This window comes from Colletotrichum fioriniae, assembly GCF_027942845.1.
Source record: "Colletotrichum fioriniae strain IMI 355084 chromosome Unknown scaffold_12, whole genome shotgun sequence".
Taxonomy (NCBI): Eukaryota; Fungi; Ascomycota; class Sordariomycetes; order Glomerellales; family Glomerellaceae; genus Colletotrichum; species Colletotrichum fioriniae.
In genome coordinates this window covers 949,215-961,740 of record NW_027076848.1, presented here as the reverse complement: position 1 = coordinate 961,740, position 12,526 = coordinate 949,215, and the positions used below count along the sequence as shown (strand labels likewise).

Sequence of the window (12,526 nt, the reverse complement as noted above, 5' to 3'; positions counted from 1 at the left end):
CGTCGCCCCTCAAATGGATAGTCGGTATCGAGGTCTCGAGCTTTTGTAAGCTTCGCTGAATGTGGGCGTACGGCCTAGACGTGATGATGAATTTAAGGCGGCTGCCCTCAGCGGGGTTCATGTAGAACTTGCTCAGTGCGGCAGTAATTCGCCTACAGTCTTCGGCGTTGCATTCATCAAGAGCATCGAAAAGGCAAATTGGCTCAGTATCGACTCTCATAGAAACCTCGAGTAGTATCTCCAAAAGACCTGGAAACGAGTTGCATAAATTGTCGCCGGCTGCCTCGAACCTTGCCAAAGTTTTCTCGTCCATCAAGTCAGGGTTTTGCTCGAAGATCTGCCGTAGAATGCAACGCATCGCAATGGAAGCAAGGTTCTGATCCTCGAAATCATCTTTGAAAAAGAAGTAGCATGTCGTTCGAAATGAGGTGCTTGGAAGAATTTCGTCTACCAAATATTTCGAGAGTACTGACTTGCCGCAGCCAGGATCTGCCGAAACACGCAAGATCTTCGCGTCTCCTGCAGACATCCATTCACGGAAGTAGTCATGCTCAGTGAACCACTCGCAGGTCCCTGGTGCTCTTTCTGGATTGATGTCTTTGCGATCGCGGTAAGGGCAGGCGTACAGGGTGCGGAGAAGCGCTGTCCTTCTTCGAAGAAGATCGAATGAGACGGGTTGGGGCGTATTGACGTTGATGATCACTCGTTCGACTTTCTCAGAATGAGATTTAAGGAATGTGAGAATCTTTTCGTCGGTGACGAGGTTTGCGAAAGCACGGCAGTGAGCATCGAGTCTCTCGATCTCTCCAATGAGGGTCTTCCACGTGTCGCCTCTGAACATATCTTTGATGAACCGAGTCGATCGGGTTCGATGAAGATAACATAGTGCTCAGGCCTGAAACTCGATGATGTTTGTGTAAAGCTTGATCAGACTTTGTTCCAAATCCAATACAAGCTTTTTGGCCGATTCAGCTGACAGACTCTCGAGGCGAGCCCTTGAACGGTAGACCTGCTCCATAGCAAAGTACCGACAGATGAGCGAAGAGGTCAGTTCAAGCCCTCTAAGTATGTGTTCTCTCTGCTCCAATGGGCGGATAAGAAACTGCCGATAAGTCAGTTTGTATTTCATGCCAATATTTCATCCCCATTACTGACGGTGAGAATGACGAGTCCACCGGCACATGCTAGGGCGGCGTGGGGGTCGGCGCCAGCAGCACTGCTGATGAGGTCCCTCGCTGCAACGACGTTTTTCGATACGTTTCGAAGCAAGGGTTCAATATCAAGCTCACGACTTCCGACAGAGATGGACAGTTGCTCGCGGCTAAGCATTTCTACTCTAGCGTTCAAACGATCTGCCACTCTCTCTTGTTTGAGATGAGCCGGATCAGTGTCCATAGGCCCAGCCTCAGGCTCAGCAAGTTCCAAGGCTAGAATCTCGGCATACTGTTGGGCCAGCTCCCTCTTTTCAGTATCGGGGTCGTTCCGCAGAGTCTCGTTTGCCTTCTCCCATAGATTCGTCAATTCTGGGCTCTGGTCTCTGGAAGAGGTCACCGATAAAGTCGACGGTGCAAGGCCGCCAATGCTGCTGACTCTGTTTGAGTCGTCCGCTGACTGACGACATTTCCCGTATGTGTTTGCGTGGGACAATGCCTTGCTGGGTTTAACCGGGGAAACACTCGAGGAAGCTATGGAGGACCAAGTTGCTGAGTTCACCGCGGCAGCTGGGTATTTCTTCCTTTCTTTTCTTCTCAGTCTCTCCAGCCATTCTGTCAGCATCGTCGTCTTTTAAGATTCTACCAGGGGCGCTCCCCGGGCTGAGAATGAGACACAGCGGTGTCGGGGATGTGAAAGAAGATGATGTGGCTTAGCAAGTCAGACACTCAAGTCATGGGATAGATTGAGGTGACTGTGTGTAATAAAAAGGAAGAGATAGATGAAGAGGAATTTAAATGAGAGGGGAGAAAGACGAGATGCTTGCAAGAAAGGCGCAGGCCAACAGGCGAGGTGCAGATAGGCAACCAGCAGCCAATGAAGCTTATGCAGCGAGCCAGCCTGCTTGTCCAACATGCACCGTAGCCGCCAACGTTACCTTGACATGGTAAGTTGGTTCAAATAAAAAGTTGCAGGCCTATCTTTGCCTGCCGTTGGCTAAATATAGCGCAACAGATAGGTTGATCACGCAGGTCGTCTCATTCTGGGCTAATAAGTGCGAATCAGGAAGAGGAGCGCAGATCTCAACTAGGCACGCACAAGCCTACGAGAAAGGCAGTGCAAGACGAAAGAGACACGAACGAAACACAAGGCATTGAAAGTAATGTCTGACTGCCTTGCCTAGAAATGATTGAACCATATTCCTACATCAAAACCTCGCATAAACCGAAACCGTTTCCATCGCCGCGCGGAAGGGGGTATCTTCACAAATCAATCGCCGTTCCAAGTTCCATCCAGACTCCCGTGTCAAACAACCCATGTCCTTTCCCTAATAGGGACTCCCAAAACACCGAAGAGTGGCTCCTCAAATATATTTCATTATGGGAATTCTGCCGTAAGGCTGCATCCGGAACTCGCACCGATCCTAGCAGCTCGATCCCTGGTTGCTCGCCGGGAGGTTGGCAGGAGCCGCAGGGACGACGGCCGTCATGGAGCTGGTGCGGGAGTTTCCGACTGCCACAGGGTCAATGTTCTGCCAAGCTGTGTCGTTGGAATCCTGGGTTCCCTGGGAAGAGGTGCCGCTGGCTGAGAGGTAGACGCTGCTGGTGTCGCGGGGCAAAGCCGGGGCGAAAGGGTCGAATACGGCGGGCGGCTGGGTGACCTGGTCGACAACGGTTCCATCGGAACTCTTTGCGGACTCTTCAGCCGAGCTACCTGCATGGGCTTGCTCGTTCGCAAGCGCAGCGGCAATCTGACGGCGATGAGCGATCTCTGCAGCGTCAGCAGGCAGGTGTAGATGACCCTCATGAGAGAGCTTGGGGAAGGTAGTCGAGCGAATTCGTTTTTCATCGTCAATGAGAGCATTGGTCTTCTTGCGGAAAGAGCGCATTCGAAGGCTCATAACGACAGTGAAGATCATGACGATGAGGCTCACCATGACCCAGACAACGACGAAGTAAGGGATGCTCATCTGGGAAGCTACCATAGTCATACTGACAGTGATGGAGACAACCGTCTGGGTGACGAAGAAGAGAGTGAGGACGGTGGACCCGATGTAGATCTTGTCGTCAAGACTGATGCGCTGGTACCAAGTGGTGTCGGTCTCGAAATCCTTCTTTCGCTTGTCCTGGCGACGTCGGAGTAGCTGAAGGTTGAGGAGCTGGGAGCTCTGGCAACGGCGGTACAAGACTTTGAAGGGTTTCTGTCGGTGCTTGGAAGGAATGGCCTTGCTCGACTGAGCATCTTTTCCGGGCTTCTCGACTAGGGTAGGAATGTTGGCCAAGTTGCGACCGGTCAGGTTGCGTCCAGCCTCGTGAACAGAGAGGCCATGAGGGTGAGACGCGAGCAAGCGACCGTTGGGATGGTTGATCTGGAACTCGTCCAGGGACTCGGTGACACTGATTTCAACCACTGGGTTGCAGTCATCTCTAGGATGGTGGTCAAATCGGCTGGAATTTCCAGTGAAGCTTCGGACAATGGGCACCATTGTCGAGGTGCGGGGGGTTGCGTTCTGGAAGGGCCAGCGAGGAGATTTGGCTTTGCCGCTGAGAGGGTGTTGGGGCAAGATCATGCTCTTGCCTCGGACGGTGGGCGGAGTGTAATTGAGGTCGATGACCCGATCAGACTCCTCAGAAGACATGGGAGAAGGAGGAATGGGCGTCGAGGGATTCATCGCAGGGCGAGGCGTATTATCCGGCTCGTCGGAAAGGTCTGAGACGTCATCGCTAGTGAGAGTCTTGATGATTCTCGGCTTGGTTGGCAGCTTGAAGGAGGTGAATTCCTCCACAGAAGGGTACGCCGCTCCACGACTGGCAACCGCAGTCGTGGCAGAGCTGAACGAGGCCTGCGGCGGCAGCGACATTCTTGCTCGTGGATGTGAATGCTTTGTGGTGATTCTCCCAGATGAGGGTATTCAGAAAAAAGAGTGTGACCGGGAATGAATGACAAAGATGATGTTGTGGAAGAGAATGGATAGCCGAGAAGTGTGACAAACAAAAGGAAAAGCCGTTTGGCGATGGGGAAAAAGAGAGTACTGGCTTTGTGAGAAGGAGAATATTATTCCATGTTGTTCTGGGTGAAAAGGTTAACGCGGTTCAAAAGTTGAAGACGCGTCCGCTTCCAGGCACCCACAACACCACGGGTCCACGGTGAGCAAGTTTTTTTTTCCCAGAGGGAAGGAAAGACCGGGAGACTTCCACAAATGAAGAAGGTGAAGTTATCGTCAGGAAAAGGAGCAGACAAGAAAGAGATGCCCGTGGTTAAATCCTGCACCACATTGACTCAAGGTCAAACCACCACAGGAATGCTGAGTTGCCATCAGCAATCATCCACCATTCCAGCATCTTAGTTACGGTAACCCAATTCAATGTTTATTTTCATGTCTCCGATAGGTTTTCCGCATTTGGTCAACCTCAAATCGATCCGTTCAAACTTTATGATGCACATCATCTCCCAGACACGTGGTCAGGCAAGAAAGTGTGCAAAATATCTGCAGCAACGGGGTGATCAATAATCTGGGGAAATGACCTCGGGCCGTACAGAAACATCCGGCAATTGATGACTCAAGCTCTTCGGAACTTGCGTGGTCTGACTTCTGCAGTCCATTCGGTCTCGACGCCGTCTAAGGATGTAAGTCGTTGCCAAGAATGCTCCTTCCTGAATAGAACTCCAATAACAGCCCGAACGCGCCTGCCCGTCGTTGAAAAATACAGGTAAAGTTCACTAGTGTTTATAGTCCCATAGAAAGTTAGGGTTTCTGGCACACTTGCGACCATGCCTGAATATCAAGGTGATCTGGGGGGCTTCGAAGCAAATGTCGGTGACCAGTTTTTCCGGATCTCTCGAGTATTCATCGCAACATGGGATGAATAGAGGAAACATTCATATGCCAATTGTATATTCATTCTTCTAGCAAATTCTATCTTGCACTCACCCTGCCAACCTAGATCGCTGCTCCAAGCACGCTCTTACTCTGATGTTACCGACAACTTAGATAACTCCTCTTTTGTGTTGTTAGCCCAGTTACCTTTCGACTCACGGATGACATCAAGACTTGGGTGCGTACCAGAACCAGAAGCCTCCGGGGCTTCTCGGCCGTTTGCCTGCGTATGAGCTTCATCTGTGATGGAGTCCAGTTTGGGAGGCTGCTGGCCCTCATAGCGCTCACCGTTCACGAAGCATCCTTCTGAACCAGCGTCCCCAGAAGTGGTGGCATTGAAAGCGTCCCCCAGTCTAGCGACCTCCAAGTCGTGCTTGAGCCCTCCTTTAGAGCACTGAATCAGGATGATAGCCACTATGGCCCAGAGGACTACAATGCCGCTGATAGCGATCCAAGTGAACATAAAGGGGAGATTCAGAGGAGGTTGAACATTATCTCTGGCAAGAAATATTCCGACTGAAAAGAACAGACTCACTGAAAAGGCGGCGAGAATGCCAACTGCTTTGTGCATAGAGAAAGCCTTGGCCCTAGCGCGGTAGAAGGGATGCTCCTCCTTGTCGCCATGGGTTCGCAACTGGTAGAGGTACAGCGCAGACTCGACCTTTTCCCAGAATGTCTTGATTGGCGGTAGTTCTCCATTCTCGGCTAGCTGCCTACCTTGGTCAGTTACATGATCAGTACTCGCGCTCTCGTGGACATGGAGGTGCTCTGAGTTCTGCCGATAAGAATTCTCCGGGAGCTGTTGTCCATGCTCGGCGTCCACCATCTGAATCGGCAAGTCGTCCTGGATGGCGCCGCTGCAGTGAGGGCTTTCGGCGGTAATCTCGGTCTTCTGAGCGCTTATGGTACTGGTGTCTGGGGTGTTGTGATTGGTCGAAGAGTCGTCTTTTTCTTTGTTGTACTTCTCAACAAGGCGCAGCGGTCGAGGTCCTTTGGTCGAGACTGGCTGCTCATTCTGTTGAGAACTAGCCCATTCAGGCTTGTTCGGGGCGTTTTTTGCCTGCACCGCTCTGAGCTGATCCTTCAGGGCGGCGGTGGCAATGTTGCTTTCGAAATATGACTGAGCCATTGAGATGCGATTGGGAGCACTGAAAATAGTCAGTTGTGTGATTGGTTTGTAGGGTGATATGAGTTGAGCAGCCAAGTTTACGAAGTTGGCAGCTTCGAGCTTGTTAAATACTGCATCATCATTGCAAGTCTTTGAGCTGAACAAAGTCTTGTCCTATCTGAATGTCGTTTGTTATGAAGTGACTTGGTGGCACTGCCTTTTTGTTGGTAATAGGCATGTCACAATGGGCAAGTGACACAAAGTCGATGATTTTGTGCAAGCAGAAAGGTTTTGGGAATGAACAGCGAAAATGAGGGAATAGTCCTTCAAGGCAGATGTTGGTTTATTACAGCAAACACTGTTTCGGCACGGCCAAAAAATTCAACGGCCAAAAAATTCAACGGTGGTGGAGGGTGACGTCGTGGCTATGAGCATGAGCAACTGGCTAGTCGATCTTCGATTATTAAAATTGGCCTATCCTTATACGGGAGCCATCCTTCGCATATCCTGATGTTAATGGGGTTTCTGGAACATGCGGGCTAGTTCACTCTAATTGTCATGGTAACCAGAAGAAACTCAATGACCATGGGAGGCAAGCCTGGATCAATCTCAAACTCGATCAAGCACGACATCTAAGAGACTCCAGTCTATTGCTGAAGCCCGTTTTGATGTTCTGCTTAGGATGAAATTCCTGATATTTGTAACAACTCAAGTCAACATCAGCCGAACAAAGGGGCTCTGTAGAAACTCCGGGGCCCTGAATAACACACCTTTACAGTTACTTGGCCTCGAAATTTCGATTGTTTCGAAACTGACTTGCGCCGAATAGAACCACCAGCCGGTCTTTGAAGGCCGATGATCTGGGACACTCGCCACTTTACAATTGTCACGCATAGAGGCTTAAAAGATAAGGAGCTGAGTCAAACGACATTTTCGTATTCTCGCACCTGTGGTAGCTTGGCAAACATCCCGGAGGAGAAGAAAGCTGTGAAATAGCCCCTACTTTCAGCGCAGGACCTGCCAAGGGTCTGCTTAACTTATGATGACGACCAAAATGCTTTTGTTTCCAACACTCGCTTATTACTCATGTTTTTAAAATTACCGTTCGAAGACACGAGGCGGGCTCAAGCAAGATAGAAACAGTTTCAAGGCAACCATGTACGGCGGAGACCACATGAGGCTTTCCCCGAAGGCCCGAACAGAGCCACATTTGACACCGCACTCTGCGCCTGGTTAATTCCATCTCGAATTAAAGGTTTGTTGGGGGCCTACACTGGCATTTCGCAACGCTTCACTGCTATGCCCTCAACTTGCAATTCTGCGGTTGTCGTAACGCGAACTATGGAGCCTAAGCCAGCTCAGAGAATCTATCCAATCACAGGCAAGATGGCCGAGCGGTCTAAGGCGCTAGCTTCAGGTGCTAGTCAAGTAATTGGCGTGGGTTCGAATCCCACTCTTGTCATGTTTTTGCCCAGATCTCGGTAGATTTGGTCTTGATGTTAATTTTTTTTTGTGGAAATTGGTTGTGAGTGGTGCCAGTTGGTAAGGTTTGATGTGCTTAGACAGGTGCCGAGTCGCGGGGCGGCTCGGAGAAGTTGGGGAATCGCTTGATGCGAGAACATTTATCCTATTGACAGCTAAATTCCGAGGTGCGACTCTCAAAAGGCCCCCTTCCGGTTCTTGATTAGCCCCTGATTGGTGCCGGGAAAGTCAGTCAAGTCGGTCGTCAAGAGAGTATGAAGAACATTGATATATGGTGGCCAAGGAAAAGAACACCGTGAGTTAGACATAGTTATCAGCAAAGTCAACATGTTCAAAGTTGGTTGTAGTCGGTTGTAAATTGTTTTGGTAGACAAATGAACTAAGTGATGGCAAGGCCTTTGGAAATTTATTTACAAATATCGAATCTAGAACCATTGTTGGGTCCTCTCTTAGTTCTTTTGTCAACGCGACACCGGGAATAGACTGCCTTTATTCATCCTTTGAACCTTTTTAAACTCCCAACTCCAAATAAAATTCAAGAAAACTAGTAAGAAAAGCCAAGGGCCTCCGTGAGGGGCGCGTACAGAGCGCAGGGGTAATCCGCCGCAAGCGTCGCCGACACCGTCACACCACTCGATGATCCAGAGCCCAAGAGTCCCAGCTCAAATCCAAGAGCGCTTCCAATCTTGGGCCATCCGACACCGCCACTGGGGTTCTTGGCAAAGCCGCCCCAGACGCCCTGCATGTAAGAGCTGAGCTTCGTCTGTTGCGCAGTTGCGGAACCCCACTTGCTATAGGCGGGATATGTGCCAAAGACGGAGGGGATCTCGCTCGTGTGGTATGAGCCCGGGTTGGCGAAGATGCTGGTAGAGGCGAAGACCGGATCGTAGCGGTAGCGGTAGGCAGTGTAGCCGTTGACGGCGAGGTAGCTTGCCAGGGTGGATGTCGTGCAAGTGAAGATGGCGTCGGTGATGATCCTGTCAGCGACGACGTAGGGGTCGTTGAGGGCTTTTGCGGCGTAGGAGGTCGTGATAGCGGCCTTCGTGATAGAGGAAGTGACGCCGATTTGGGAGAGGGCCGAGCTCAAGGCTGAGGCTCCGTCATTCATGCCCTCAACGGCGAGAAAAACACGAGCCTCGTTGAGGGTGGTACCCATGATGACGGGAATCTTGGGCCACTTCTTGGAAGAGATGCTATTGCGGACATCGTTGATGGATGTACCGTCACCGTTGACAGGAGGGAAGACAAGGGCCTGTGCTTCAATGTATGCCTTGATATCTGTGGCTGACACCTGACGAAGGCATTTAATGTCGGCGCAGTTGAAGTTCTTCAGGACCTTGGAGTAGCTGTCGGAGCCGGAACCCAGAAGGAGGGACTGCTGTGACTCCATGATGGCAGCCGAGAAGGGCAGAGGGCTGGGCGGGTTTGCGAGAAGCTGCTTGACGGATTCACCGCCGGCAGACTCTCCGAAGATGGTGACGCGCGAGGGGTCGCCGCCGAACTGAGCGATGTTGCTCTGCACCCATTGAAGAGCGAAACGCTGGTCAAGGTATCCAGAGTTCTGAGATCCGGTTGCAATTTCAGGGGAGTTGGAAAAGCCAAAGACTACAGAAGCTGGTTAGCAGGGTTGTTGACTGGCTATGAGTGAAGAGCCCTTACTGTTGGTGCGGTAGTTGATCGTAACCACCACGACATCTTGGGAGACGGCAAGAGAGCTTCCGTCGTAGATGGGCAAACTGGCAGTGCCGAACTGAAGATTACCAGGGAAGAGCCAAAACATCACAGCCTTCTTGCTGGTAGATGTTGCACCCGTAGGAGTGAAGACGTTGAGGTACAAGCAGTCCTCGCTCTCCTCTGTAAGTGGCCCAGCTGGGTTTCCGAAATAGGCCTTTTGCAACGTTCGGGCGTTGCCTTGCTCGAGGAACTGTTGGATACATGCTGGCTTAAAAGCTTGAGCCGACAGTGGAGAAGACCATGCATCCGCGGCCTGGGGAGGAGAGAACCGTTCCGGGGGAGACTTGGCGAATGGAATTCCCATGTAGGCATTGGCGGTTCCGGTTGCTGATGCGGGTTGGGCCGTGGTGCCAATCACGACGCCGGAAGCGATCGTGACCGTTGGACCGGCATTGGCAGGCGCGGCAAGGGCTTGGAGAAAGAATGTGGATGAGAAAAGAAACGTGGTCAATGAAGAGATACCCATCTTGAATAGGAAAACCGGTTCGTGAAGACCTTGGATAGTAGAGAAGGATTGAATTGGAGTCAATGCTCTTGGTCATTGTAAACATTTGCCATGGTATTCTCGTCTGGTTTTATGTCTTGCTCTACTCATTCATAATGCCATCCAACTCTTCGGGCCCTTCATTGTGACCGCGGGGCTACCGATGGACGATATCTCTAACGCCACCAAGACACTATCGACCCTTTGTGCGGCGAGGCGACAACTAACACCTCTCGCGTGGCCTACCGAGCTAAACTGCTCGAGCGCTTTGACCAGACCTAACGCCATCGCAGGCGGTGCTGATTACTAGAGACTGGCTAGATCACAGCGGCCCGTTTCCGGACGACGTCGCCCGCATTTGGCATGGTAGCTGTGCCTGTCTCAGGCCATAAGTGAGTCGAGGCAGCATCGATGCAATAAGGAACCATTTCCTGTCCTTTCTCATGGTCTGTGGAAAGGCCGTGCTGGGAAAGGTCTGGACGCTTGGATGTCGCCGCTAGAGAACCCAGGTTTTCGGGAACCAAAGAGAGGGCCTTACTGAGACATTCTGAGGTTGCCGTTAGTCCCGGTCATTCGGGACGAGAAGGATTCGTCTTTGAAAGCCCCCTGCCTAGTGCTCCTGGAGCTATGGCCATTGTCCAGAACCAGAAGGGGATTCGCCGTGGCAAAAGCTCTTGGAGTTGTCCCTCTTCTGGAACACGCATCAAGCCTCGTCAAGTAAAGGCGTTTTTCTCGCCAAGTCTACGGCGCTGCTGAAGTCTGCAGAATTGCGCCTTCGACGTCGACCCCACAATCGTCGGATCCGATGCTGACAAGAAGCCGAAGAGTTGGCCGTTGGAAGGCATGCCCGGACGATGATCTGGGAAGTCCCAAATTGGACAGAATACATTGCCAAAAGCCCATGGACTCAGTCTCCTGACGACGTATGGGCTATGGATGAACCGAGTAATTGATGACTAAAACCGCGCCAGTGCCCCCTGAATCGTCGGGGTGCGCAAAAACAAGCTGCTTCCAGGAAGATCTACAGTCAGCTTGAACTTGTCTTTGGTCGCGCTTCATAACTCGGAGATAGGCCGTCATCACTCTGTCCATCGATACTGAGCAATAGAACAATTTTTCTAGCTTTGTAGGCGTTGGCCAATTGTGACGGCAAGATGCAGAAAAGCTGGGTGAGGCTGACAAGAATGCCTCGTCTGAGTCATCTCGTAAGAGAACTTGGGGATAAGCGTCAATATCAGCAGGCAACGAGGAGGGGGAACTCAAAAACGAACAGGCAGCAGCTTCGCCAATCCAAACTACATATATCTGAGGTCGTACAGACTCGGAGCAAGCATCCAATTGCCCAGCTTGGTCGTGTTTTCAGCCTAAACCGATTCATCAAATCCCAATCTATCCTTGCGTGCGACATCCGACAGATTTGCACTGTACAACCCCGCACCACCGAGAAATCTACCAAAACAATGAGCGACGACAACACAAAGTGGGAGCCCGCGAAGCCGGCCTCGTCCAGCTGGGACGAGGCGCGCATCATCCCCGCGGATGGGTGGGAGCGCATGAAGAAGGGATTCACACCGCAGGACATGGACGACCGCTGGGTTATTCTCCATCTCGAGAAGGAGGGCGAGGAGAGTGTCGTCTTTGCCCGGAGTTGGACTGGATACACTTTGGGCAAGATAACGGTCGAGCCTGCGGGAGATGATGGCAAGAGCCGTCGGATAACCAAGTTTACATGGGAAACAGACAAGGAGCGATGGAATGTCGAGGACCCGGAGACGGAAGCGAGGGCCTTGGTTGTGAGGTTCTCGAAGGGTGTTTTCCAGGTTGACTTGGCGGATGAGCCTGACTCGGAGTAGGAAAACGAGCCAAGGAGAACATGGACCGACTGATGAGCAGTCATACTTGACTGGAACCCCACGAATCAAAGAATCTTGATCAATTGATAGCCAGTCCTTTCAAACACGTTCTAGAGTTGATCGAGTGTGATATCGCTTCATATGAAGAACTCATGGGTGCCCAGTCCCTCTGTTGTGTAACGAGCTCCGCTCCATCGCCCGCCTCAACAAGCCAAAGCTCGCGTGTTGTGGATCCTACGACAAAGACGCGGATGTGGGACTAGCTAGCTACATATCTGGCCTTTTGCGTCCACCCGGCATCAATCCCGGTGTTTCCCGAACGCCAACATCCGCATCTGTAGTGTAGTGGTTATCATCCTTGCCTTCCATTCTAACACCTGGTTAGCAAGGGACCCGGTTTCGATTACCGGCGGATGCATCACGCGGATGACTATCCTTTTGCTTTTTCTCTGCATCTTTGAGTCTGTTGATGAGCTGTTTACGGACCCTACCAGATTGTCCACATGGACATCCTAGGTTGTATATAAGCATAACTGACTACGTGCATCCGCCTGACACCTTTTGATGCATACCATCACGTATAAGAGTTTCGCGGTCATAGAGATGTGAAGAAGGTCAGTCTTGGAAACACAGGTCCTTGTGAGTACACTTTAGAGCCTAACTGTTAGAAGTGAAGAATATTTCCATCATTCTTTCTTGGAGCTAGGCCAACAACACATGGCTCACACAAGTATCTGGATCTGTCTCTATGTACTTGCCCTTTGAGTCATTCCGAATCGCTCAAAAGACTGAGCCAAATTGAGTATTATATCTGAATGCAGGACTTTGACAGAAAC

The 12,526-nt window shown here is 51.2% G+C and overlaps 5 protein-coding genes and 2 non-coding genes across 7 annotated transcripts; 3 read left to right on the top strand and 4 right to left on the bottom strand.

Annotated features, from left to right (window-relative positions):
* Positions 1–1,125: 1,125 nt before the first annotated feature.
* On the bottom strand, positions 1,126–1,621 carry N0V96_009481 (uncharacterized protein; the record flags this gene model as incomplete). Its single annotated transcript, XM_065758653.1, has 2 exons — positions 1,126–1,582; positions 1,617–1,621. 2 exons carry the CDS (start codon positions 1,619–1,621, stop codon positions 1,126–1,128), a joined length of 462 nt encoding a protein of 153 aa, XP_065612718.1.
* Positions 1,622–2,575: 954 nt separating this feature from the next.
* Positions 2,576–4,012, bottom strand: N0V96_009480 (uncharacterized protein; the record flags this gene model as incomplete). The annotated part of the gene is made up of 1 exon (XM_053198322.1): positions 2,576–4,012. One exon carries the CDS (start codon positions 4,010–4,012, stop codon positions 2,576–2,578), a length of 1,437 nt encoding a protein of 478 aa, XP_053044215.1.
* A 1,105-nt stretch (positions 4,013–5,117) lies between these two features.
* On the bottom strand, positions 5,118–6,158 carry N0V96_009479 (uncharacterized protein; the record flags this gene model as incomplete). Its single annotated transcript, XM_053198323.1, has 1 exon — positions 5,118–6,158. One exon carries the CDS (start codon positions 6,156–6,158, stop codon positions 5,118–5,120), a length of 1,041 nt encoding a protein of 346 aa, XP_053044216.1.
* A 1,359-nt stretch (positions 6,159–7,517) lies between these two features.
* Positions 7,518–7,599, top strand: N0V96_009478. The gene has a single exon. It is a non-coding gene; the product is annotated as a tRNA-Leu (tRNA).
* A 564-nt stretch (positions 7,600–8,163) lies between these two features.
* Positions 8,164–9,819, bottom strand: N0V96_009477 (uncharacterized protein; the record flags this gene model as incomplete). Its single annotated transcript, XM_053198324.2, has 2 exons — positions 8,164–9,224; positions 9,279–9,819. The coding sequence occupies 2 exons, from the start codon at positions 9,817–9,819 to the stop codon at positions 8,164–8,166; spliced, it is 1,602 nt and encodes a 533-aa protein (XP_053044217.1).
* Positions 9,820–11,297: 1,478 nt separating this feature from the next.
* N0V96_009476 (uncharacterized protein) lies at positions 11,298–11,690 on the top strand (the record flags this gene model as incomplete). The annotated part of the gene is made up of 1 exon (XM_053198325.2): positions 11,298–11,690. The coding sequence occupies one exon, from the start codon at positions 11,298–11,300 to the stop codon at positions 11,688–11,690; it is 393 nt and encodes a 130-aa protein (XP_053044218.2).
* A 331-nt stretch (positions 11,691–12,021) lies between these two features.
* Positions 12,022–12,108, top strand: N0V96_009475. The gene has a single exon. It is a non-coding gene; the product is annotated as a tRNA-Gly (tRNA).
* The last annotated feature ends 418 nt before the right edge of the window (positions 12,109–12,526 follow it).